We start from the raw sequence: 26789 nt of genomic DNA on the forward strand, positions 1-26789 counted from the left end.
GCAGTCAAGTGTTACATAGGTGTAACAATGTCAGTTGAGATAATATATGTGAAAATGTTTATCAGTGAAAATAATATGTTGAAAAGTATTCTGAAAAATACATAAACTGTGATGCTTTATTGTAGATGCCATCATTTTATTACAGTGTATTACAGGTTCTCTCTGGGGCTGTGCATGAATCTCTGGAGATGAGCAGTGCCACGGCTGCTAGTATGGTCACCAGTTAGTGGGTGTGAGCGCTGGTTGATGCCTACATGCCAACCCCTCTGCTCTTTATACTTCCCGTCCAGAGCAAAGAAATACCCTCTCACTGTGTAGCCTCTAAACTGAACCACAAACTCATTACCATTTGGCAGGCTTGTTCTTAACAAGAACCATCTAAATTGAGTACTAAATTTTCACTCATGGAACATATCCATAGCTATAAAATTCATTAACTGATGAGAATGTGCTTACATTGGCAATCCCTACATAGGCTATTAGCCAGTCCCCTTCACTATGACCCGTTATTTGGTTATCATACAAGCTTATACTTTTAGTTTGTTTTGAAGTTGCATGTCTTGTTGCACTTTCTCTCCAGATTTATTTCTTCTTTATTTCCACCTCCTCATTTTAAAGACATCTTTACCAGGCATTTCTTTTCTGACCTGCCCACTTTTATTGCCAAGCTTTATCCTTTTGTTAACACTTAAGCAACAAGTGATTAGACACTACCAGGAAATAGAGTGATTATTCTAGAAACTTGTTTTCTAAGATGATCAAAATTCTAGGGATGGTTATTTCTGCATAGAATAAGTGTAAGGAATGAGATGATTTAAAATTTAAGGTTAGTTAGGCACAGATGAACACGAAAGAGTCAGTGGGTCTGGAAGGTCTATTCAGGCCCTCAATCAGACTTAGCCCATCTCCTAAGCAGACAGTTCAGGTTCAGGTTGAAAGCAGAGAATGTCAACAAGAGTGGTCATGGTGAAGAGGGAAGCAACAGATGACCTCTGGTCCAACGGCAGAGGATGTTTGTTTGTTTGTTTGTTGTCTTATCACCTCCTCATCCCCCAATTTGGAAAATCCTTGGTTAGTGTCACAGTAGACATATTAGAATCAATGGAAAGCTCAGACCAACCATCACTTTTCTTCCCTAAATTAATCCTTTAGTTAAAGAATTTTTTCTCTTTTGATTTTTTTTTTCCCCACTTTCACAACAAAAATTCACAATTCCTTTTGGTGTTGAAAATCTCGAATTAGAGAGTTCCCTGGAAGTCCAATTAGGACTCTGAGCTTTCACTGCCAAGGACCTCGAGTGCAGTCCCAGGTTTGGGAACTAAGATCCCACAAACCATGCAGTGCAACCAAAAAAAGAAAAAGAAAAGCCAGAATTAGACAAAATACTTTTTGTAGTAAGAGCTTTGATTCTGTTGAGTGAGGACTGCCCATATTTTCTGTAGCTTGTATAACATATTGCTTCCCATGTGAATGTTTAGCTGGTAGTTTATTGAGTTTTCATTTTAAAATACTACAAATGACACAGTAGGAAAAGCACATTGTTACAAATAATTCAAAGAAATTAAATTTATTTCAGCTCTGAAATGTTGGCCGTTAGACAGATGTGTTTGTTTTGCAGCTTAGCTTTTTATTTTATTCTTTGCATAGAAAGTAGCTTACCTCATTCTTTAATCACTTATTAATTTGATACTAAGAGTGTAGAATGAAAAAATTATTTTTTAGTATAAAAAAAATCTGTAAATGAAAGAATCCCCACTCTAGTTTTAAGTCTAAACTCAGTATTCATAGGGACTTCCTGGCCTTCCAGTAGTTAAAACCGTGCTTCCACTGCAGGGGTCACAGGTTCAATTCCTGATTGGGGAACTAAGATCCCACATGCCTTGCAGTGGGGCCGAGAAAGATAAGTAAAATCAGTATTCATAGATATAGCTTTAGGACAGCTAAGAAAATATGAAAATGGGTTGCTATAAATATTGACTACTTGAAAATCAGCATATAAACAGTTTAGACTTGATAATTATATAATCACATTTTTTTATTTCCTAGAATAGTAAATGTCCTGAGGGAACAAAACCCATGTTAATATTTGCAGGTGATGATTTTGATGTAACAGAAGACTACAGAAGACTAAAAAGTCTTTTTATTGGTAAGTATTTTAATTCTTATCTGCAGGATAACTCAAGTAGGCATTCTAAGAGTTGTCATTGGTGGTGGCAGTTTGCAGCTTCACTGTGGATAAACAGCTTTTTTCTTTTGATCTCTCTTTTTCCTTTTAATTATTTTGTTTTCCCCACTAGACACAGAGAGTTAAAGGGATATTATACTCTATAGATTCCTATTTCTTTCTGATGGTGTAGTAACTTTGGTACCAACCTATTTATATTGCATTTTACACCTTACTACATTCTTGCACCCATATACTGTCATTATTGGCATTATTAAATTTATAAAATTGAAAAGTTCTATTTTAAAAAGTATTATACATCATCTACTCCCAATTCAAAAACCTCTATTAGTTTTTCTTAGTCTGATATACAAGACTTTTCACACTATAACCCCATATAATTTGCTTTTTTGACCTCCACCAATTGCCTTCCTCCCTTTTCCATTTAAAAACAAAAACAAAAAACCTCCTAAGGTGGTTTTATAGATGACTAATTCTTAGTGAACAATACTCATTCCTAATGTTTTATCTAATGACAACATCCCTGTCTGTGTGTTCACAGGTCACTTTCTTAAATTCCAGTATACAATGTAGTTATTGCCTGAGATTGCTGTTAGATATATCAATTTTAAACCACTTTTTCTCTTCTTTGTTGAAAAGCTGGCATTATTGTTCTCTATGATTTCTTAAAGGTTACTAATACTTAATACTCTGTGATCACATCTCCACAGCTGTTTTCTAACTCTGGAAAGTAATTTAGTTTATCCCTAGAGATATTAACTCTTCTGATATTCAGTGGAATTTTCTTAAGTTTAAATAATGTGTTCCATCTGAGCTTTTCTTGCACCGTTGTTACAAGCTATGCCTTAACTTTTTTGGTTGCCCTTCTTTTGGGTTTTTACATACTTTGCCCTAGATCACTTTGAAAAGTTGCTTGGATATATTTTATAAATAAATTAAATATATGCTCTTTACAAATCTGAGCCAACAGAAGAAGGTTTGTGGGCGGACACATTGCTTTCATGTTACCTTATTGGAATTATTTGTGGTCCTGTTGGGAATACAGTTTTCAGGACTTCTCATTTCTCTTATTAATAATGGCTATTTTTGAAAAACTAAGTATTTCCCTTACCTCCTTAACCCTTACTAAAGCTCTTGAGTTTGGTAACATTTCAATTTACAGATGGGAAGATGGAGGCTAAGAGAGGTCAATGTTATTAAGTAGGTGAGGCAGAAGCAAAACCCAAGGCTGTGCCTTCTGCTTCTGCCCTTCACACTGCCCATGGTGAATAATTCCTTTGCAGAGTCTTTACTTTAGGTTCTTACCTCTGTTTTCCGTGGATTTCAAAAAAAACCCAACCATACATGGAAGACAAGGACCAATATTTCTTTGAATATTACATATTTGAGAACACCAGGGGAGGTTTTTTTAGCCAAGATTTCTAGTACTTGTACTGCCTTGGCCCAGATTTCCAGCTTTTCTCTCCTTGTTCTTAGGTTTAATTACTATTAATGAGGGAAGTACTTATACTTTGTTAGAAACAGAGCTTTGTTGCTTTTGTTTAAATGTTTATCTTACTATTTTGTGCTTCCACTAGATGGCAGGAATAACCACATAATGCAGTGATGAGCAGTAGGGAGTTAAAAACCACAAAGGCATAGGGAAAGAAGAAATACAGATAGAGGGATGGAGTAAGATTGGCACTTAGAGTTGAGTTGTTAATATAAATAGGAAGTAAGAAAGTTGCAGATTTGCAACTTGGTTGGTGTTGTGTGTTCAAATGAAAAATGTAGAGCAGTAGGTAAAGAGAATTTTATCAGGGGATTTTCTCCTGTTAGGAAGATGTGTTTTTGTTTGTAATTGGCCAGAAAGAAAAGTTAACTTCAGTATTTTCATGCCAGGTATCTATTTTGTTCATTCTAAATTTTGCTTCTCTTTTGCTTCCTTAAATAAGTGTGAGTGAGTGAAAGTTGCTCAGTCATGTCCGACTCTGTGTCTATCGTAAATCTAAATTACCTCAGTTACTTTTTTTCTTCTTTGCCTTTGTCTGTGTTAGTGGCCATATCTACATCTATGGTCGTTGTTTTAATTATTTTAACCTTTCTCATTTCTTAATTCTTATTCCACTTTATATATAGTAATGAAAATAACTACCATAGATTAGGTCAGGTAGTTTATTAAATGTAATCCTTTCTACAGCTTTTACAAAGGTAATTCTATGAGTCTTCTCAGGCTGCCATAACAGAATACCATAGACTGACTAGGTGGCTTATAAACAATAGAAATTTATTTTCTCAAAGTTCTAAGAGTCCAGGTTTCTGCTGAGGACTCTTGCTGGCTTTTTGCTACGTGCTCACAAGGCTTTTCCTTGGGGAGGAAGGGAAGGAGGGAGAAGAGGAAAGAGGGGTTGAAGTTTTCTAGTGTCTCCTTTTATCAAAACACTAATCCTATGGGATCAGACCCCATCCTTATGACATACATACCTCATTTCACCCGAATTATTAGATAGAGGCCTCATTTCCAAATGTAACCACACTAGAAATTAAGCAAACGCTCGATTCATTATGGTGATATTATTCCCATGTTGTGGATGAAGAAATTGAGACCAGTTTACTTTTGTCCAGAGTGAAGAGGTAGTAAGTGGCAGAATCAGGATCTGATCTGATCTCTGACTGCAAATCTCCTGGTATTTCTCATCAACAGCGTGGTCAGCCTATTGTGCCCTTTTCCAGGGTTTTTACTCATGGACACAGTCACGCTTAAGGTGTTACTTTTGCTTAGAATTGACCCACTGAAAAAATTTTCGAACTGGGGCTTTCCTTCTGACTTTAACCAGTGGCTCAGACGGTAAAGAATTTGCCCACAATGCAGGAGACCTGGGTTTGATCCCTGGAGAAGGAAATGGCAACCCACTCCAGTATCCTTGACTGGGGAATCCCATGGACAAAGGAGCCTGGTGGGCTACTGTGCGTGTGGTCACAAAGAGTCGGACGCGACTGAGCAAGTAACACCTTTCACTTTGGGAAACTCAGCAGGGGTCACGGGACTGGAAAAGGTCAGCATTCATTCCACTCTTAAAGAAGGGCAATGCCAAAGAATATTCAAACTACCGTACAGTTGTGCTCATTTCACATCCTAGCAAGGTTATGCTCAATCCTTCAATCTAGGTAGGCTTCAGCAGTACATGAACCGAGAACTTCCAGATGTACGTGCTGGATTTAGAAAAGGCAAAGATCAAATTGCCAACATTTGTTGGACCATAGAGAAAGCAAGGGAATTCCAGAAAAACATCTACTTCTGCTTCATTGACTGTGTGAAAGCCTTTGAATGGGTGGATCACAACGCACTGTGGAAAATTCTTAAAAGAAATGGGACTACCAAACCACCTTATTGGTCTCCTGAGAAACCTGTATTCATGTCAAGAAGCAACAGTTAGAACCGGACGTGTAACAACTATTTGACTATTTGGATCTTTTGTGTTTCCACACACATTTAAAAATTGTTTTAGTTCTGTGCCATTGGTAATTTGATAGGAATCCAGTTGCATTGGACTCTAGGGTATTATGGTCATTTTAACGTAATTTCTCCAGCTCATGATCACAGTATATCTTTCCATGTGTTTGTGTCATCTTCAGTTTCTTTCATCCGTGTCTTACAGTTTTCCGAGTATAGATCTTCTACCTTCCTAAGTAGGTTTTCTCCTAGGTATTTTATTCTTTTTGACATGATTGTTAATGGGATTGTTTCCTTTATTTCTCTGCTAGTGTGCTATTAGTGTATAGAAATGCAACAGATTTCTGTGTATTAATTTTGTATACTACAACTTTACTGTATTCATTGATAAGCTCTAGTAGATTTTTGGTGGCATCTTTATGATTTTCTTTGTATAGTATCCTATCATCTGCAAACAGTGATGTCTTTTAAAGAGCAGAAGTTACAAATTTTTGTGAGATCTACTTTATCCATTTTTTCCTTTAATGGTTTGTTTATGCAGTGTTTTAAGAAATCTTTGCTTATCTCAAGGTTGCAAAGATTTTTTCATATATATGTGCATATGTATAATTTGTAATAATTTATATGTTATAAATTATTGAAGTCATATATGTTACATTTAGATTTGTGATCCATTTTGAGTTAATTTTTGTGTATGGTGTGAGCTAAGGGTAGTATTCTTAAAACTTACTACCTCATTTCATTTTTTTTTTCTTTCTTTCTTAAAATCTTACGGATAAACACATGCCTGTGTGGTTTGCATTGCAAAAGCTGTTTCAGGGGAGACTGGCATTTACATATCTTGTTCTCCAGACTGACTCTGACTTCAGTAATGCTGCCATAACAATTGAGTGGGGCTTTATTAACTTGGCCACTGAAAGAGTCGGGATTTGGTGAAATTATGTGAAAGTTTGTCTTTATTATGATCAAATTTTAGATCAGAATTTAAAAAGTATATTTGGTTTATAAAAGTATCCCTGAGGAATATTTGTTTGGAGTAGTAAGGAAAGGTGGTATGTACATGTGTTGGCATGCTTATGTCTGTTTTATATACATTAGCAATGTGATTTTCTATTAATTATCCATAAGAACGAAAAGGCAAACTACAAAAGATGTGTATGTCCATGCACATGGAGATTATTCCCATCTTATGAGCTAATGGGAAGACGGAAGGAAAGTGCTGGGTAGCTGCGATTGGGACAGAATATGAGATATTTCCTGTTCATGACATCATCTGTCTTGTGGTAGCTCTTCCTAAGTAATTAAGTTGGTTGACTTTTTATGCATAACTTTGTCTCAGCTGAATGTTATTCGTGTTTCCATTTAGCCTCCTTCAGGTTCGGTCTTCTCTGTAGAATGAGGTGACCAAACTTCACTAATGTATTCTCCAAACTTTATTCATTCATGTGTCATCTTTATAACTTTAGCCATGTCCATGTAGCATCCATAGTGTTGTTCACTGGAGATTTTTCTTTAAATTGATTTCTCTTTTTAAAAAGAAATCGTATGTTCCTACTCTAAATGGAAAATGGTATATAATAACATAAATAATGCATTGTAGGTTATATCTGCCTGTATATATAATTTAAAATTGTCTCATGTGCCACTTGGGTGTTACTACCACTCTGAGAAAACAACCTACTCCCTTATCTTGGTGGTTCTTCTCTGTCTTGAACACTTTTAGGTTGCTTTTCTTTGGTCATATAGTTGAGATTCTTTGTTGACGTTTTCTTGCTGGCCTCCACCGTATAACAAACACTAGTTCAATTTAATAGTCAAAGTTTGAACAGCCATTTTTATAGACCTTTGCTATATTAACATACCTGTCTTAGTAGATTAAAATTTTATATCTTGTTTTACATTTTCTGAAAAATTAATTATCACAGTAAACATGATATACTCTTGTGGTGAGCATTGGTTTAGAGGGAGAACTTCAAAACTGAAAAATTATTAGGTTGGTACAAAATTGTGGTTTCAGCCCGTGAATTTTAAATCATTTTAAGTAGGCTCAAACACATCTTTATTAATCAAAATAAGAACCATTACAATCAATACATTTTTGCCATCAAAAAATAAGTTTGTTTATTCTTGTAGCATAAAAATCTGTGCTTCAGGAGTCAGTGAACTCTTGGAAAGCATTTTTTGCATTGTTCTGCTGGTTGTGGAAGCATTTTCCCTGCAAAAAGTTGTCAAGATGCTTGAAGAAGTAGTATTCAGTTGGCAAGAGGTCATGAATATGCTGGATGAGGCAAAACTTTGCAGCACAGTTTGTGCAACTTTTGAAACATTGATTGGCGATGTGTAGTTAGGCGTTGTCTGGAGAAGAATTGGGCCCTTTCTATTGACCCATGCCAGCTGCAGGCACTGCAGTTTTCAGTGTACCTCATTGATTTGCTGAGCATACTTCTCAGATGTAATGGTTTCACCAGAACTCAGAAAGCTGTAGTAGAGCAGACTGGCAGCACCAAACAGTGACCATGACCTTTTTTGGTGCAAGTTTGGCTTTGGGAAATGCTTCAGAGTTTCTCGTCCAGCCATTGAGCTGGTCGTCAGCCATTGTCATGTAAAATCCACTTTTTGTTGCAGGTCACAATCTGATTGAGAAATATTTCATTTGTTGCGTAGGGTAGGAGAAAATGACACTTCAAAATGACAATTTTTTTGATTTCCGGCTACTTCACGAGGCACACACTTATAGAGCTTTTTCAGCTTTCCTATTTGCCCCAAATGCTGAATGACCGTAGAATGGTTGATGTTGAGTTTTTTGGCAACTTCTCGTGTAGTTGTAAGAGGATCAGCTTCAATGATGCTCTCAACTGGTCGTTGTCAACTTCTGATGGCCAGCCACTATGCTCCTCACCTTCAAGGTTATTGTCTCCTTTGCAAAATTTCTTGAACCACCACTGCACTGTACGTTGGTTAGCAGTTCCTGGGCCAAATACATTGTTGATGTTTTGAGTTGTCTGCTGCTTTATGACCCATTTTGAACTCGAATAAGAAAATCCCTCAAATTTGCTTTTTGTCTAACATTATCTCCATAGTCTAGGATAAATATAAAATAAACAGCAATAATAAATCATAAGCATAAAACCATAAAGCAGGAAATTAACATTAAAATGATACATAGTATAAGCACGTTTATTTAGAATGTATTCCAATATCAAACACCAAGTTTCAACAATGCAAAAACTGCAATTACTTTTGCACCAACCTAATGCATGGCTCAGTGAATTAAACACAGAAATATAATCATGAGATTAAATGATAGAAGGATGGGACCATCACATTTTTTCAGGGATCAGTTTTTGTGCTACTTACCTTTTTTAGATAAGACATTAAAGAGTTGCATTTATTTAGAATACAGCTAATTTGTAACTGAATTTTAAAGGTCTGTTGGTCTTTTAAAAAATATTTTTAACAACCTAATGTGTGCTTTTAGATTTCTTCAGAGGCCCGACAGTATCAAATATCCGCCTGGCTGGTTTAGAGTATGTTCTGCACTTCACTGCACTGAATGGGAAGATTTATTTTCGAAGCTATAAGTAAGTGCATTTACATGTTTTTATTAATCATCAAGGTTAGCATTTTAGTGTGACTATTTAATAGAGTTCAAACTGAGAATTGGTGTCTGACCAGAAGTTTATTTGGAGAGTTTGCAAAATAGCGGTGACAAATAGCTCTGTGCTAATCCTCAGGTCTGTCACTCCCCTGCTGACTTCTGCCTCTAGAAAACCCTGTTTACCAGGGCTCTGGAGCCTCAGACACTTTCTCTGAGCTCAAAACACGTATTCAGTCTTGACTTGCCCTACTTCTATGCAGTATTTCCTTATTTTTCTTGACTGGACTTAGAGCACCAAGCTACAAGTCTTAAGCCAGCTAAAGCACATCTCAAAACCCTGAGTCTAAAAAATGGAGTCTGAAAGTAATAAGAACATTCAGTGACTAGATTTCATTTTATCTTCATTCTCCAGCCCAGGCCTTCTACCTTACCTCCACCACAATATAAATATAAATCTGAAACGCTGATTTTGTTTTCATTAAAAATCTACATGTTACAACTGAGCCTTTTGAGATAAGCATGACTCCCCCCCACCCCCGCCCTGTATTTAAAATGAAGTTCTGGCGCCGATGACGGAGCCCACGCTCTCCTAGGAGCACACTGAGGCCCAGCAGCCGCCTGTGCACGGGCATCCGTGTGCTGTCTGTTTCACACCGTGCCCTGGCAGTGCAGCCTGAGTGCCGACGGCCCGGCGTTGGCACTGTCTCCTGTGCGTGTGTGCTGTTTGTGCAACTGTCTGTGGACTTCAGCATTTCATCCGTGGTTTTAATTTTGTTTTTGTCATAATGGAATACGTGATTGACCAGCTTGTGTCCAGTGAACAGCCAAATGAACTAAATGTTCACCTGTGTTGTTTTTTTTTTTTGGTCAGTAATTTCCATCTTTTTCTCAAGTGTGTATGGAGTCAGAGATACTCAGTTCTTTTCACCCCATGAATGGTACCCCTATTTCTGTTTTTTTTTCTTATAATTAGTTGAGATTGAAAGCCCCTATAGTCTGTTGTTTGAACTTCCAAACTTGGTTTTGGGACTTCTAAGAACTAAAAGCCTAACTAAGCTATTTATGTTATTTTGGTTCCACTTATTTGACCTAGTGTGAATAGAATGCTAGATTTTTGAGTAAAAAGAATAGATATGCAACAAGCAATGAAGGTTTACTATATAGCACAGAAAACTATAGTCAATATCTTGTGATAACCTATAATAGAAAATAATTTCAAAGATAATATATGTGTATAACTGAATCACCTTGCTGTGCACCTGAGACATTGTAAGTCAACTGTACTTCAATAAGATATGTATATATAAAGAAAAAGAATGTATATAAAATAGGTGACTCCTATTTATAGAGCAAGAAATGAAAGATGAAAAATCACTAACATAAAATCTTTTTGAAAACTTATGTTAAACAGGGAGACCCTGGGGATACAGTGGAACTAAAAATGTAAAGGTAAAAATCTTTGAGAAAGAGAAATGGATAGTAACAATAATCTAAAACTCTTTCATGGGGATCGGTTTCAAAAAAAATATTCTCTTGTGTTGGAACTTATATTTAGTGAGATTTTCCTGGCGGTTCAGTGGTTAAGACTCTGTGCTTCCAATGCTGGGTACTTAGGTTCAATCCCTGGTTCAAGAAATAAGATCTCACATGCTGCACGGCACAACCAAAAGTTGTGTTTTTTTTTAATTGTATTTAGTGAAAGGAGAGATTAATTTGTTAAAAGAAAAAAGAAAAAGAAATATAAAGAAAACAGCAGAATGGACTGAAAATTAGCAAATCAGATTTAAGAATAGGGATAAATTGACAGTGTAACTATAAATAACCATCCATCCACTTACTTTAAGAAGTATCTTATTGTTGAAATCACTGTTAGTATGGCATCTCCCATAAAGAAAAAAAAAAAAAGATTTGAATTTTTAAAATTAGAAACCCTGCTGTAAAATTTTAATCCCAGGTTTTCATATCTATATCCCCTAATACCTGTTAGCTGTTGACCTGAAGTAGAAAATGACAGTGTGATTGAGAGCAAGCTGCTAGTGGGAGAATCCCTCCATGTGGATTAGCTTAGCCTCCGAGGGCTGTGCTCTGCTTGGGAGAGGAAGAGGTGGTCCCTGGAATGAGCATCAGCTCTGAGCCTAGTGACCTGGCTCTGTGCCAGGCTTCACCACAGAACATGGTCAGGTCACCTCTCAGGGCCTCTGTTTTTCCTTAGCAAAGTGTAGTGATACCATTTAGGTAATTCTGAGGTACCTCTGAGATGGATAATTCTCCTTTGTTCAGAGGGAGAGAGGTGCAGACAGAGGTAGGAATGTGCCGGAAAAGAGTTTCTGTCCTCGTGTGGTTTCTCAGGATTCTCACAGGCTGCTCCTGGGTGTCCTGCCCTCTTCCAGCCAGCCCTTAGGCAAAGTTAAGGTGAGAGTTAATGTGTGTATGCAGTGACTCGGTCGTATCCGACCCCATTGACTGTAGCTCGCCAGGCTTCTCTGTCCATGGAATTTTCCAGATAGGAATACTAGAGTGGGTTGCCATTTCCTACTCCAGGGGCCTTCCCGACCCTGGGATCAAACCTGAGTCTCCTGTGTTTACAGGTGGATTTTTTACCACTGCACCACGGGGGGAGCCCCAATAGTTAATATTGACATTTATTAATTTGTGAAGTTGAGTAAGGATTATAAAATGGTTTTGTGCTTTTTGGATGAAAAGAACTGTGAGTATGAAATTACATTAATAAAAATTTTGACCTGACCTTTTGGGGAAATAAATCATAGTGTTACTGGCATCTTCCTGTATATCCTTTAATAATTAATCCCTTGGAGAATTTTGTTCACTGTAGGGCCAGAACTATTACTATGAGACAGAAGATCTTGAATAACTGCCATGTATGCCTTTGCCATGGCATCGGGTAGGTTTTATGGGGAGAAATAGGCAGAACAGGAAGTATTAGCATACCTTAAAAAGCAAACAGCATTCTGGGCAGGGAGTTTAAATACTGAAAACAGAATGTCAACAGAAGAGAGGGAGGTGAAAGGGAGAAAAATAAAGAAATTACAATTTAAACAAGAGGGTAATGCCAGTCTTTCTCAAGAAATAGGCAAATCATGCATAAATATATATAGAAATTACCAATTAACATATCTAATAGCCTAAACCCATCCTAGAGGGAAGGAACTGGGTTCTGTTTGTCTTTATATCCCTGCGTTGTGTACCAAGTAGTCTCCTAGAACTGAATGTCACATTTGACTTAGAGCTTATAGGGAAACAAAAAACAGAGCTTGAGGTTAGGATCTGAGATGGAGATTTACATGGGGTGTAAATATTCTGGGCAGTAGTAGGTATTTGACTAGAGATACAAAAGCCTGGAATCAAAATGTCTGCTTTAAAAAGAAGTGCCGTGTTTATGATGGCATTGAGGGTAAAGGAAGTGGTTTTAATGTTTCTAAGAGTTGATATTTAATAGAGTCTTCATGTATTTTCCTTAGTATGATCACAAAAATCCTTTATAAATTCTCTTAATACATTTCCTCTGAGAAAGAGTAAATAGATGGTTGTTTGTTTTTTTTTAAAGATTAACATTTAATGATTTTAGATTCTAGATTTCATGATTAAATTCTGTTAATAAAAAGAAAAGATGATAGTTCTATCATGAGAAACCATACGCAGAGAACTGAAAGCTGGAGTAAGTTTCCTTCTATCAAGTAGAAATAGAATAATAATCATACTCAATGAAGTGAAATCAGATCATCCACACATACTGTCTAGTATGGCACTATAATTAATTCACCAGTAAGTAGCAACATATGTAGTTACATGGAAACAATCTTATTAACTTTCTATACTGCTCAAAAGATTACTCTGTTGGGAGGACACTTGCATAAATAAAAAGGTCCTTGGGTAATCTGACTCCATCAGGCATGCCATGAACTGTTCTGGATTGACAAGTTTTCCATTTAGCTGAAATTAGCATTTTAAGTGGAGAAGGAAATGGCAACCCATTCCAGTATTTTTGCCTGGAGAATCGGAGGAGCTTGGTGGGCTGCTGTCTATGGGGTCACACAGAGTTGGACACGACTGAAGCAACTTAGCAGCAGCAGCAACATTTTAAGTGGCAGAAATTTTTTTCATTGAAATTTTATGTATGTGATTTCCTTGATTTCTTAAGTTAATCTACTGAACACAAGATATTAATCAAGATTTAGTCTTTTTTTTTTTTCATTTCTTTTGTTGTTGGCTGTTCCGCTCGGCGTGCCTGGGATCTTAGTTCCCCAACCAGAGAGTGAACTCATGCTCCCTGCAGTGGAAGTGAGGAGTGCTAACCACTGGTCCACCAGGGAATTCCAAAGATTTAGTCTTGATGTGAGTTCAGCATGATAAATACAATTTATTTGAGATATGAAAGATGTAGAGGCAATTGCAGAATAAAAGATAAAAACCTGTGATATAAGAGTCACATATTCACTGCCCCTGTATGCTTTGAGTGAAATATTAAGGACAATGGCATGACGTCAGCCATCTTCAGCTCCTAAAAATGTTTTCCCCTACAGTAGGCCAGAGACAGGCCTTCTCTCAGGTCTCATCTCCCAGAACCCCCGTGAGATGCCCTTGTTTAAGCTCTTTTTTTCCCTGTGCTTGCTCCCTTCAAGCCCCATACTAACATTTATTTTATCTTTTAACGTTTGTATGTTCTTGTTTGTTTAACATTTCTGCTCTTTACATATCCTAGGCTCTGGGGGTTTTTGTTTTGTTTTTCCTTTTTGCCTTGAGTGTGAACTACTGTGTTTGATACAGCATACCTATCATTGTGACTCTTCCAGAAGCCAGTAAAAGCACTTCCTGTAAGTGGACTGTATTGGTTGTTTGTCTTCATGTTATGCAGGGCTTTTAATAAGGTTTTACATATTTCGCTCCTGCTTCCTGGTGTTTGCTCATTCCTGGGTATTACTTGCTCTGCTTTCCTCTTCTGTTCTTTCTTTTCTCTATGTCACTGTTACTTCTTTCTCATTCTGGCTTTTATGTGAAAAGGCTCATCTTTTCTGAACATTATCATTTAGTCCTTTTCTGTACGGAGATCTGGTCACCGTAACAAATTTGAGTCTTACAGCACAAATAACCTTTAAGTCTTTGAGCAGTTCTTGTGATATCACTCCCAAAAAAAGAATTAAATGAATCTCCCTTCTTCCCCCCACTGTATTCCTCATAAGCTTTCGGATCCAAGGTTATTTATACATATGGTATCCAGAAAGTCATGGTTTTGTTACATTCATTCCAATCTATAGAGATCAGTGTCTGTGCTTTGGAGAAAAGTTGATTCTGAATGGGTCTTAGAGAAATAAGAATTTATTAATTATGTAAATATAATGTCTTAAAGATCCACTTAAAATTTTTTATATAATTATGTAAACCTTAAATAAAGAAATCAAATAAAAGATTTCACTTCTTAGGAGGACTGTCTGTATATAAAGTACTAAAATTAGGCTTTCCAAACATTTTTTATTTTATGGAACTATAATTCTCTAGAACAAAAATATTTGGAGGAGTGGGACTTTGATTATCAAATTCAAAGCAACATTTCTTTTTGCTATTTCATAAAGGTTGCTGTTGAAGAAATCTGGCTGTAGAACACCACGGATTGAATTGGAAGAGATGGGACCCTCATTGGATTTGGTTGTGAGGCGGACACACCTAGCATCAGATGACCTTTATAAATTATCTATGAAAATGCCCAAAGCCCTGAAGGTACATGACTTGCAGATTGGTGCTGTTTTTTTGTATATTCCTCTCTTCTTTCCAGAAGGGATCTGTAGCATATTATATTAAAGGACATATATAAACAGATCAATATAATAGATAAAATTAGACTTTCAGAGCCAAAGAAAGAAGGAAGAACCAAATAAGCCAATCATAAAGGATAATAAAATTGTAGAAACCAAGCATCAAGTATTGCCGAGTGCTTCCTGGTAGCCAAGACTGCCAGTTTTCAGCAAAAATAGGTCTCATTTTGGGCATTGTGAAAATGTAATTTCAAGCATAGGATGTATAACCCATACTTCCATAAAATGTGTTTTGACGTTTGAATGGTTTTAAAAAGCAAGTAGAAATGGCATCTCTGGAATGCCAGTAAAGATTTGAAATGATAGTCACAATCCTTAAGCTAAACAGAAGACCTTCTCTCCGTACATGACAATGATTAGAGTAGTCTCTTAGGTTGCTTCTCAGTGTGATCTGATAACTTTCCTGGGAATTGTAGAAATGAAGAATCTGAGATTCTACCCTAGTCCTACTGAATTATAATTTGCATTTTTAACAAGATCTCCAAGTGATCTGCATATACCTGAGTTTGAGAAGAAAGAACCTATAGGGCTATAGATTCCATATCATTGAAAGGGTGCTCACTAATAGAAGTTGTTAAATGATAGTTGTTGTACACTAGATTTTTATCAGTTCATAATAGTAGACTCAACTGTATTTTCATATATTACTGTTTCATAGCCAAAGAAGAAGAAAAATGTCTCTCATGATACTTTTGGTACAACTTATGGAAGAATTCATATGCAAAAGCAAGACCTAAGCAAACTACAAACCAGGAAAATGAAGGGGCTGAAGAAGCGACCTGCAGAAAGGAAAGCAGAAGATGAGGAGAACAAATCAAAGAGAATTAAAAAGAATTGATGGAATTTAGCCAATAGCTGCATTTTTATTGTAGTCTTAAGAGAATTATGAAGCATCTATTGTTTCAGAGTTTCTTATAAGATTTTATTGTATATTTTTATAACTTGGTAATTTACCTAAACTATTATATACGTTATGAGCAGTAACATACTAGTATTAGGTTGAAAGTTACACTCTTACTGGAGATATTATACCCAGGTATGCCTTTTTCTGTGACGTGACATTACCCTCTGCCCACCCCCTACAATGTCCCCTGTCTCATTGGGTGGATAAGTGAGGAAGGATCTCCAGAACAACCAGTGGTATTTTACAGAATTTTGAGCTAAGCCTTAGATAAAGGGAGGAAGTCATGGAAAGTGTAAATGTTCCAAAGTAACTGTATACATGCTCAGTGTGAGCTCCCTGGAAACTTGACCCCATCTCCCAGCATATACCTACAACCTGACTTTCCTGTTGTTCTGCCTAAAATTCTACCAGAGATTCATTTTGAGATTTTAAGTTTTATGTCTTAGAACATAAATCTCTGAGATGTCCACTACCTGACATATTACCTTACTATTGATTATTTTAATTTCAAGAGATTCTGCTACTAAATGGAGCCTTATCCATCTTCTCAGAGAGAAAAGAAGTTTTGCTAAGGGTCGAAGTGAGAAAACAGGAATGGTAAGTTAAGGCACAGCACATTTGAGGGTACTGGTAGCCCTAGGTAAAGGGCACACGAAGGCCCTTGGTGTTTACATACTGAGTAGGAGTAAGTCAAAGCCAAACAGCTTGTTTCGAAATTTTCTTGAAGACTGGCCCTGTGCCTAGAAAAATGGCAAAAGGCTTTCTACTTCCTATTCCTAGTACTGCAAACTTGTTTCCCCTAAATGTAAATTCCTTGATTGAGTCCCTGGCAAAGAGGCTCCTTTACACAAACCAATTATGCTGTACAAGAACAAACATACATAAACCATGGTGTGTTATATGAAGTAGAAATGCTTTTGTTTTCAATTTCATGTCAAAGAGCTCCTCCATGTCTGTGTGTGTGTGCATGCATTTATGTGAGTTTGTTGACCCTAAGCAGAAGCTGGAATCTCAATTTTACTTCCTTTATCCTTACTTTGTTTGTAAACCCATTGCTCAGCCTTCCCTCTCCCCATCCCTTTCCAGATGGCTGATACTCTCCTCTTAAAAAGGAGGGCACTAGTATCACTTATGTGCACTTGTTGCTTGATTATACATTGTTTTTCTTTCTTTCTTTTTTTTTGGCTTCTCGTTGCAGAACATAGGTTCTAGGCACACAGGCTTCAGTAGTTGCAGCACTCGGGCTTAATAGTTGCGGCACATGAGCTTGGTTGCTCCAAGGCCTGTGGAATCTTCCCAGACCAGGGATCAAACCTGTGTCCCCTACGTTGGCAGGTGGATTCTTACCCACTGCGCCATCAGGGAAGTCCTTGATTATAAATTTAATCAAGACTACATAATTTTAGACCTGAAAAAAAAAAAAGTGAAAGTCACTCAGTTGTGTCCGACTCTGCAACCCCATGGACTATACAGTCCATGGAATTCTCCAGGTCAGAATACTGGAGTAGCCTTTCCCTTCTCCAGGGGATGTAGACCTGAAGTAGGCAGATTATGTCTAAATGGGGAGAGAGGGTTAAATTAAAACGATTCATGTCCTGCTATCTGCAAGTAGGTGGACAGTAGTTGGGGAGAAAGAGAGTCATGAAAGGAGCATCAGTAATGATAAGCACATAGTCCTTGCCCAGTGCTTGACCCCTGACAGGTCCAACTAACACTGATGAAGATAGTGATTCAGGAGGGAAAGCAATGGGCCCTTTTCACCAGTCACCTACAAGAGGGACCCTCTGCCATATTGAATGGCTGTTAGTATAACTGATGCCATCTTGGGCCTGTTCAGTGCCTCCTGTCCTTCAACTGACCCTACCTAGGGCTGTACTGTGTAGTAAATCCCTGTTGTCAAGGGCTTTGTAGTGAATAGATGCTACTTAGTGATCATTAGGTCCAGGTGGCCTCTGCACTCTATTATTGTTAGGCTCCAAACAATAATGAAGACCTTTGCTGACGTATTCCCAGTACCCAAGAGACTAGTTACCCATTCATAAATCTTGACTTTGGAACGCACTTCCTGTTTTCCAAGCATGTACCCTTATACCCTAGGTTAACTATAAAAATCTCCAGTGGCAGCTGCAAATGTTTCCGGATGTCATCCATCCCATCCTACCCTCTAAGTAAACTACCCTATAATCTGATTGCTTGGTTGTATGAAGTATCCTGCCTCATTTTTTGGTCTCTAGATACTTTCTCAGTTTGGTGGGCATCTTTTGTCCAATAACACCTTGACCCCTCCATCAGGAAGACCTACCTTAGCATTTCAACCAATCTTAATGTAAAGATTGCCGCATTTTCTGCAGATGTGACGTCTTAAAGTATTTTGTTGTTTTAATCAGCAACCTTCAGAGGTAGTGAAGGACAGGGAAGCCTGGCCTGCTGCAGTCCATGGGGTTGTAAAGAGTTGGATACAATTTAGCTACTGAACAGCAACAAACAGTACAAGCTTTTGTTTCCTGTGCAGTTTTTTAGTCTTTGAATCTTCTTCATAAGAGAATATCACATAGTAGTATTGAAATCTAACTCAAAGACTTTTTGTTGTAGTTGTCAACTATCTGGAACTCCTGATTCACCATTTGTATCGTTTTTGTGGGAAATGCATTTTAATTTCCATTTGTTCTTGAACTTTAGAACACAACATACATTAATTGGAGAATATGTATCCATTTCAGTAAAGATGGTAAGTTGCCTGTCCTAAGTTTTACTTAAATTTGGATATTGATAGATGAGAAAAGCAGATTATTTTTTTTAATACAAAACATTTTTTATAGGATGTTAATATCAAGGTATATACAATTTCATGAAGTTTGATTCCTTCTTATAACTTAAATGCTATTTATTTCCTTTGTATTGAACATAATCCAAAGTAGAGGTGTTATTACCCAAATCAATAAAGGAAGCAGGTGGAGGGGAACTTAGACCAAGTCAGTTTTCAATTATCTAGCTTCTTCTGATCTCTTCTTCCTTTCATTTATATTTTTACCCATTTCTCCTCTCCCCCACCCAAAGATGAGGCCAGGAAAGGATTCACAGAGGTTTTAAAACGGAAGAAGTTAAAATCACAAACCACTGCTAAATTTGACCAAGAAGAGAAGGTTTGTTTTTTAATGGAATTTCAATATCAACACTTTGTCCTTTATGAAATTAAGAGCCTACAAAAATACACAGTATTTATTATTATCCTAATGAACTTTTAATGGATCATAGAAATTGTTAAAACATCTCATAACTGTATGAAAGGCAGATATATTCTAGTGTATATACGTATATATATTCTAGTATATTTACATATACGTTATGAAATTGTGTAGAATATTATTCACATCCGTTTAAATATGCTTCTGTTGGGTCTTCCTTGGTAATCCAGAGGCTAAGACTGCGTTTCTGATGCAGGGGACCTGTCTTCGATCCCTGGTTGGGGAAATGGTTCCCATATGCTGCAACTAAGATCTGGCACAGCCAAATATTTACAAAAATACATAACCTACTAAAAAAAAATAAGCTACTGTGAACAAAAAGTTTAATTGGATTTGTTGGCTCAAGGCTTATGCCAGCTGTGAGAAGAAAATCAACTTGCTTTTATATGTATATTGTTTTCCTCTCATACCAATAGCTTGAGTGGTTCAAGTTTAAAAACAGCAAAGATAACACTTTTTCCTATACTACCCAAAGTGGACCATATTACGCCGTGTTTGAACATTTTGACTGCCTTGCTTGAATTGGAGTCATTTCGCACCTTTTCCAGTTCAAAATTCTTAGGGAAAAAGTTTTAGAATAAGGCATAAACCTAAGGTAAGCCTTTCAGCATATTTAATTTTCTTGATCTGGGGCTTCCTTGAAACAACTTCCCTTCCTCCCCCAATCCATTCTCACCTCCCACCCTGAGTTGTCACACTCCCAGCACCAGAAAGTAGGTTCTAAACACAGGAAGAAAGGGCTGATGCCGCAGGCCCCTGCTCGTTTGTGGGGCTGGAGTCTATATTAAAGAAGGTTAAAACAAAAAAGGGGTGGTGATGATGGGAAAGCAGTTAAGGCTTTTGCCAAGCAAGGCCCCTGAGCTTTAAGTCTTTTGCAGGATTGGAATTGATTCCTCAAGCTCAGACAGGCTCAGCTAGAAACAGAGTGGCAAGCGTTGGCTCTATGAGGCATGCCCTTCCACTAAGCTGGAACCCAGGGCTGCAGAGGCCCTGGCTCTGGATGCCAAATCAGGGGAAGGGAGCTGCAACCAGAGCCAGAGTTGAGCTTAAGCAGAGGCTGTGTTCAGGGATCCCCTCTGTCCCTCTGAAACACTGCAAGCAAGCTCAGAAAGAGGTTTCTGGAGGGCAAAGCACTACCTGTTTAGTGTTAGCAGGTGCATTTAAAATGGACTTGGAAGATTCACATACATCAACTAGAGAAGTTTATTTTTCCAACCCCTCAGCTAGAAGCTAGTTCCTCAGAGTCAGCTGACAAAGCAGGTGGCAAAGAGACCTGGATTGAGACATCACTTCAGAAGACAATCTGATTGCCTCTGACTCGGAGCTAAGAGGCAGTCTTAGGGCTTATGGCACTGGGGGAAAGAGCATGAGAATCCTGCTGTCCCCTTAGGCCTCTTTCCATCCAGTTGACTCATAGTCTGGTCACAAGTTTGAGTTTTATGCCCAGCACCTTCCTCTGCATAGGGAGACCTCGGGGAAAGATTAAACTGAATTTTGAAAAATCAGTCATGGACTTCCCTAGTGGCACAGTGGGTAAGATTCTGCCTGCTAGGGCAGGGGGACATGAATCTAATCCCTGGTCCTGGTCTGGGAAGATCCCGCATACTGCAGAGCAATTAAGCCTATGCACCACAGCTTCTGAGCCTGCTCTGTAGAGCCTGCAAGTCACAACTACTGAATCCATGCGCCTAGAGCCCCTGCTTCGCAACAGAGAAGCCAACAAAATGAGAAGCCTGAGCACCCTGACGAAGAGTAGCTGCTACTCACTGCAACTAGAGAAAGCGCGTGTGCAGCAGTGAAGAGCCAGTGCAACCAAAAATTAAATAAGTAAAAGATGAAAAAAATCAATAAAAAAAATGCTAACATGGCAAAGAGCTCCTCAAGAGTGGAATATGTGGGAGGCAGTGCCTAACACTGCAGGCAGAGAGGTGTTAGGGACAAGAGTTGTGGCCTTAAAAGAAAGTGACATCTCCTGATGCTCTCTGAGCCTCAGCTAAGATTTAAAAAGATAAGGATCCAATTAAAGACAGTCAGAACCATTGGCAATACCAATTAGTGGTATGGTTCCCTAAGTAATGTTAGAAGTGTGAGTTTTTCAAGAAATGCAAAGAAAATAAATGAGGCTTTGTTTTGTGCTCGTAGCAGTAGAAAGGCAAGTAGTGTTTTTAGAGGCCCTGATAAAGCAAGTACAGTACTAGCTGGCAGAGTTCTTACGTGATTTCCATGCTTAGGAAGGGAGAAGAACAGCGCCATCATGGTTGCAAAGTGGGGCTCCATAGTCCTCACCTCAAGGTGGATGAGATGTAGTATGGAAAACACCAGGCTGATTGAAAGAACCTGGAGTCTTGATCCCAGAAAAGGACCATTAGCTAATCTTGAAGGAATTATGAGGAAGCCGAGTGAGGCAGATTTGGTCCTGGCAACATTTTGGGAAGAATTATTACACAGGTGGCTTGAGAGCTCTTACTCAGACAAGAAGGTAGTCATTGCTAGAGGCCAGCATGGATTCCCTGGGAGCTGAGAGTGTTAACTGATGACACTGCTTTTTTGAAAGGAGTCCTTGCCTGGTAGATAGAGAAGTGGTCCTTCACTCGTTTATCAAGCATTATTATGTTTCAGGAGCTTCTCTGGTGGCTCAGTGGTAAAGAACCCACCTGCCAATACAGCAGACAAGGGTTTGATCCCTGGGTCCAAAAAATTCACTGGAGAAGGAAATGGCAACCCGTTCTAGTATTCTTGCCTGGGAAATGCCATGGACAGAGGAATCTGGCAGGCTACAGTCCGTGGGGTAGCAAAAGAGTTGAACACAACTTACTAAACAACAACATTATGTTTTAGGCATCGTGCTAGAACAATGCCTTACACTGTATATGTTTTCAATTTAGAAAGCATTTTCTTTAAAATACAATTTTGGGAATTCCCTAGTGGTCCAGTGGTTAGGATTCTAAGCTTCCACTGCAGGGGTCTGGGTTTGATCCTTGGTTGAAGAACTAGGCTCCCACAAGCCCAGAAATCAATCAGTCATAATAAAATAAAACTTTCATTTTTTTTTTCTTGATTATAAGGAACATCATTTTTCTGATTATGAAGAGAAATCTGCAGAGAAGAAAATAAAAGTCATGTAATTTCACCACCCAGAATACTACTGTTAACATTTTGCTGCATCTTATCACTTTAAAAATACAGGTTCTTAAAATAAGAACATGATCTTACTATATTATTTGGAGTTCTGCTTTTTACAAAAAGCAAACTTTTTAAAGTTAAAAATTTTTAATTAATACCACATTAATTTCCCATTAGTACATCAAATGGGAATGGGGTATTATGCAGATAAGTAAATGCAATGAATTTTTACAAAATGAATGTACTGTTATAACCATTATCCAGATAAAGAAATAGAAATATTGTCAAGCCCTTCAGAAGCCCTTTATACCCCCTTTAGTCATGAGCCAATAGTAGTAGGGTTAACTACTAGGTACCCTGCTCTTAAAATCAGTATCAAATTGTAAGTGTTTTCCTGTCATTAGTTGTTTTTGAAATGTGATATAACTGAAAAAGCATTTAGGCCGATTCAAAGCCATTTGAAGGACTAAGTGTACCCAAAGACTATTGATGAATGATGAATAATCTGTGATATCTACAAAGGAAATCTTTGTTGGCAAGCCTTGGGGCTCTGTCGTTGACTTTTGCTCCTTAAACAAGTTTATCTTCCATTTGAATGAAGACAGGGCACATTTGTGGATGACAAAGCAGTGAGACTATCAGAAGACATAAATGTAAAATATCTTGGCAGGCTTGGAATATGGCCTGAAGCCAAAAAGACAAATTTAGTTTGAGAAATGAAAAGTTCAGTACCTAGAGGGGAAATACATGTGAACATTTTTAGGATAAGAGAGATGTGGTTCTACAGTTAGGAAATGACCCAGGGACAAACCCTATGTCAGTCATCAGTGTGAGCAGACTTCCAGAAAGATCCACAGAAATTTAAGCTGCAGTGACAGAAGTACAACATTCAGGTTGACTGAAATAGAATACCTGAGATAGACAAGAAAGTCTGAAAACAGCAAAGCCTGATATGAGTATACAGTAATAAAAAGTGGAGGAACAGAGACCCATTGTACTCTAATCTGCTCAAACCACATTTGCTGCATTGGTTCCAATTCTGGGCACACCCTTGGAGGAATTTGAGCTACCTGGACTGTGTTCAGAAGATGGTGACAAGAGCAATGAAAAATCTCCAAACCTTGCCAGATCAGGTGGAGATGATTTGCCAGGGGGAAAAAAGGCAGTCACTAAACAAATCTTTTTTTTTTTTTATCAACTTAATTGGAATATAATTTTTGTACAATAAAGTAATTCCTTTAAAGCGTATGATTTGGTGAGTTTTGACATTTGTATAAACCCATTTAAACACTAGCACAATAAAGGTGGGAACATTTTCATTACTCCAAAACATTCCTTTTGCCTCTCTCTAGTCCATTCTCCCTCTGCCTCAAGCCCCAGGCAACCATTGATCTGCTTTCTGTCAGTCAGTCCAGTTCAGTCGCTCAGTTGTGTCCGACTCTGCCACCCCATGGACTGCAGTACACCAGGCTTCCTTGTCCATCATCAGCTCCTGAAGCTTGCTTAAACTCATGTCCATCGAGTCAGTGATGCCATCCAACCCTCTCATCCTCTGTCGTCCCATTCTCCTGCCTTCAATCTTTCCCAGTATCAGGGTCTTTTCAAATGAGTCAGTTCTTCACATTGGGTGGCCAAAGTTGGAGTTTCAGCTTCAGCATCAGTCCTTCCAATGAATATTCAGAACTGATTTCCTTTAGGATGGACTGGTTGGATCTCCTTGCTGTCCAAGGGATTCTCAAGAGTCTTTTCCAACACCACAATTCAAAAGCATCTGTTGTTCGGCACTCAGCTTTCTTTATGTAGTCCAACTCTCACATCCATACATGACTACTAGAAAAACCACAGCTTTGACTAGACGGACCTTTGTTGGCAAAGTAATGTCTCTGCTTTCTGTTACTATAATTATTATTTTCTAGAATTTTATAGAAATAGAAGAGCAGGACTCCTATGACTGGATTCTTGCACTCAGCCTGAAGATTTTGAGGTTTGCACATTTTGCTTCATCTGCCTGTAATTCATTACTGAATGGTATGTCATCATATGGATGTACCTCATTTTGCTTATCTATTTATCTGATTATGGACATTTGTGATGTTTCCAGTCTGGGGCCATTATGGAAAAAGCTGCTATGTACATTCATGTTACAAGTTTTTGTGTGGACAAATACTTTTGTTTCATTTGGGTCGATATCTAGGAGTGGAATGGCTGGGTCCTGTTGAACACTCAATTCCACTAGGAACTGTGTGAACTGTGTGAACAAAAGAGGCAGATTACCAGACTCACATTTTAGGAGGGAAAGAGGCAGGTAGTAAAATGTGTTCACAAATGGATAAGTTAAGAAAGTGATAAATGATATAAGGATGATAAAAGAGTTGATGAAATGACTAAGAAGGGTTATCTTAGAATGACAAGGGAAGAAAAGAAAGTCAGTCAGTCATGTCTGACTATTTGTGAATTCATGGACTATAGCCCACCAGGCTCCTCTATCCATGGAATTCTCCAGGCAGGAATACTGGAGTGGATTGCCATTTCCTTCTCCAGGGGATCTTCCCAACCCAGGGTCTGAACCCAGGTCTCTCACGTTGTGGGTGGACTCTTTACCAACTGAACCACCAGGGAAGTCACTGGGGAAGATATCTCTGGAGAGGTGACATTTAAGTTGAGTTGTAAATGTGGAGGAGGCAACATATGAAGATTTGAGAAAGCACTTTCCAGGAATCAGGAAAAGAGCAAAGTACTTGAGAAAGGACTTAAGAAGGATGTAATAGTTGTCTTCAGATGTTCAAAAAACAATCACGAGGAAAGAGGATTACATTTATTCTATGAAATTTTAGAGGCATAAATATGACCAGTGAGCAGACATTATATGGAGAAAAGTTTGAATTCAGTCAAAACTTTTCATAGTAGGATGTTGGGGATAGGAAAAGAATCAAGTTTTAACTTCTTTTTGTTGTTGTTGATGGTTTGCTTTCTCTATTTCTTTTTGTTGTTGTTATTAAGTCCTTTCCTACTAATTTGAATAATAACCACAACTAGATAGACCTGGAACTAACTTGTGACTTTGATCTCTCAAAAAGTGAATTATTGGGAATTCCCTGGTAGTCCAGTGGCTAAGACTCTGAGCTCCTAATGCAGGGGTTCTGGGTTCCATTCCTGGTCAGGGAACAGCCCAAAATTAAGACCCAGGGCAGCCAAATAAATAGAAATATTTTAAAAAATAAAGTGAATTATTGAGCAGATATAAATCTAACTTAAAACTATTTGAACTGGCTTGTGGCAGCCAAGTATTAAGAAAAATGAAAAAGCAAAAAGCAGCTGCAGAAATTTGTACCCATCTGTAAGGCAATTGATTGAAAAAATTCCATTTTTCTACTCATTTGGGACTTAACAATAGGCACTTAGAAAATATTCAAGTATTCCTTGAGAGGCCAGGAGGGGAAGGATGCATTATCTTCTTTCAGTTAAATGACACCTTCTATGGTTAGTGTACAAGGAAGAGTGAGGACACGTTAATAAAAGTCAGGATAATCTTTCAGCATTTACCTACATCTGTCCTTTTAAAAATAGTAATAATGATTTGAAATTAAATGATATCACGAAAGTATTAATGTAGATAAAAGATGCTGTCTTTTGGAAAATGTATTAGACATTACTTATAATACTATAATTATATAATTATATAAATTACTCATAACTATTATATAATTACTATTGTGCAAACTCAAGAACAATAAAGGAACAGGAAAAAGGAGGAGAAAGGAGGGAAAGAAAGAAGAGGAAGACAGGGAGGAAGAGAAAACCATCTCACCATAAGAAACTTGCTGCTTCCATCCTTCCACCACATCCTGAGTCCTTGCCTAGATGTTTCTATAATAATCAGGTAAGAATGAGGCATGTTTTTAGTGCTGTATGGCTTTGTGTCATATCAATTCAATGAGGCATATCATCAATTATCAATTCCTTATTGAATGAGCAGCATATTTAGGGACATCAGCAGGAGAATTCCTTGGCATTTTCTTTGCTGTGGGAAGAGTACGTAAAGAATAGGAGTAAGATAAAATTCTCCAAGCAGGCTCCTCAAGCTGTGGTCCTATCACTTTTAGGGAATGTGGTATAACCTACTTTTCCAACCCTGGTCATCCTCAGGGTCCTCAATTTGTGCAAGAAGGCAGCTCATTTACCAGTAGCAGAGGACAGCTGTTCTCCAAGAACTTGCCAGAGAGTATAATCGTTTTAGTGATATATTCATGTATTGAATGGAGAAGGAAATGGCAACCCACTCCAGTGTTCTTGCCTGGAGAATCCCAGGGACGGGGGAGCCTGGTGGGCTGCCGTATGTGGGGTCGCACAGAGTCGGACACGACTGAAGCGACTTAGCAGCAGCAGCAGCAGCGTGTATTGTAAGAGTCACCCTTTAATTAATTAATTTATTTATTTTTAAATTTGACATTCTAATTATATAATTATCATAAA

General features: G+C 37.9%; 1 protein-coding gene across 1 annotated transcript in view; it reads left to right on the plus strand.

Annotated features, from left to right (window-relative positions):
* Positions 1 to 18410, plus strand: part of RPF2 (ribosome production factor 2 homolog) — a 33197-nt gene extending 14787 nt beyond the window's left edge. The window contains exons 7-10 of the mRNA XM_043439365.1: positions 2047 to 2146; positions 9097 to 9199; positions 14805 to 14949; positions 15703 to 18410. Coding sequence (XP_043295300.1) covers positions 2047 to 2146; positions 9097 to 9199; positions 14805 to 14949; positions 15703 to 15882 — 528 coding nt within the window. The 3' untranslated portion in view covers positions 15883 to 18410. The remainder of the gene's footprint in view (positions 1 to 2046; positions 2147 to 9096; positions 9200 to 14804; positions 14950 to 15702) is intronic.
* The last annotated feature ends 8379 nt before the right edge of the window (positions 18411 to 26789 follow it).

Source organism: Cervus canadensis, chromosome 20 (genome assembly GCF_019320065.1).
Source record: "Cervus canadensis isolate Bull #8, Minnesota chromosome 20, ASM1932006v1, whole genome shotgun sequence".
In the NCBI taxonomy this organism is placed as follows: Eukaryota; Metazoa; Chordata; class Mammalia; order Artiodactyla; family Cervidae; genus Cervus; species Cervus canadensis.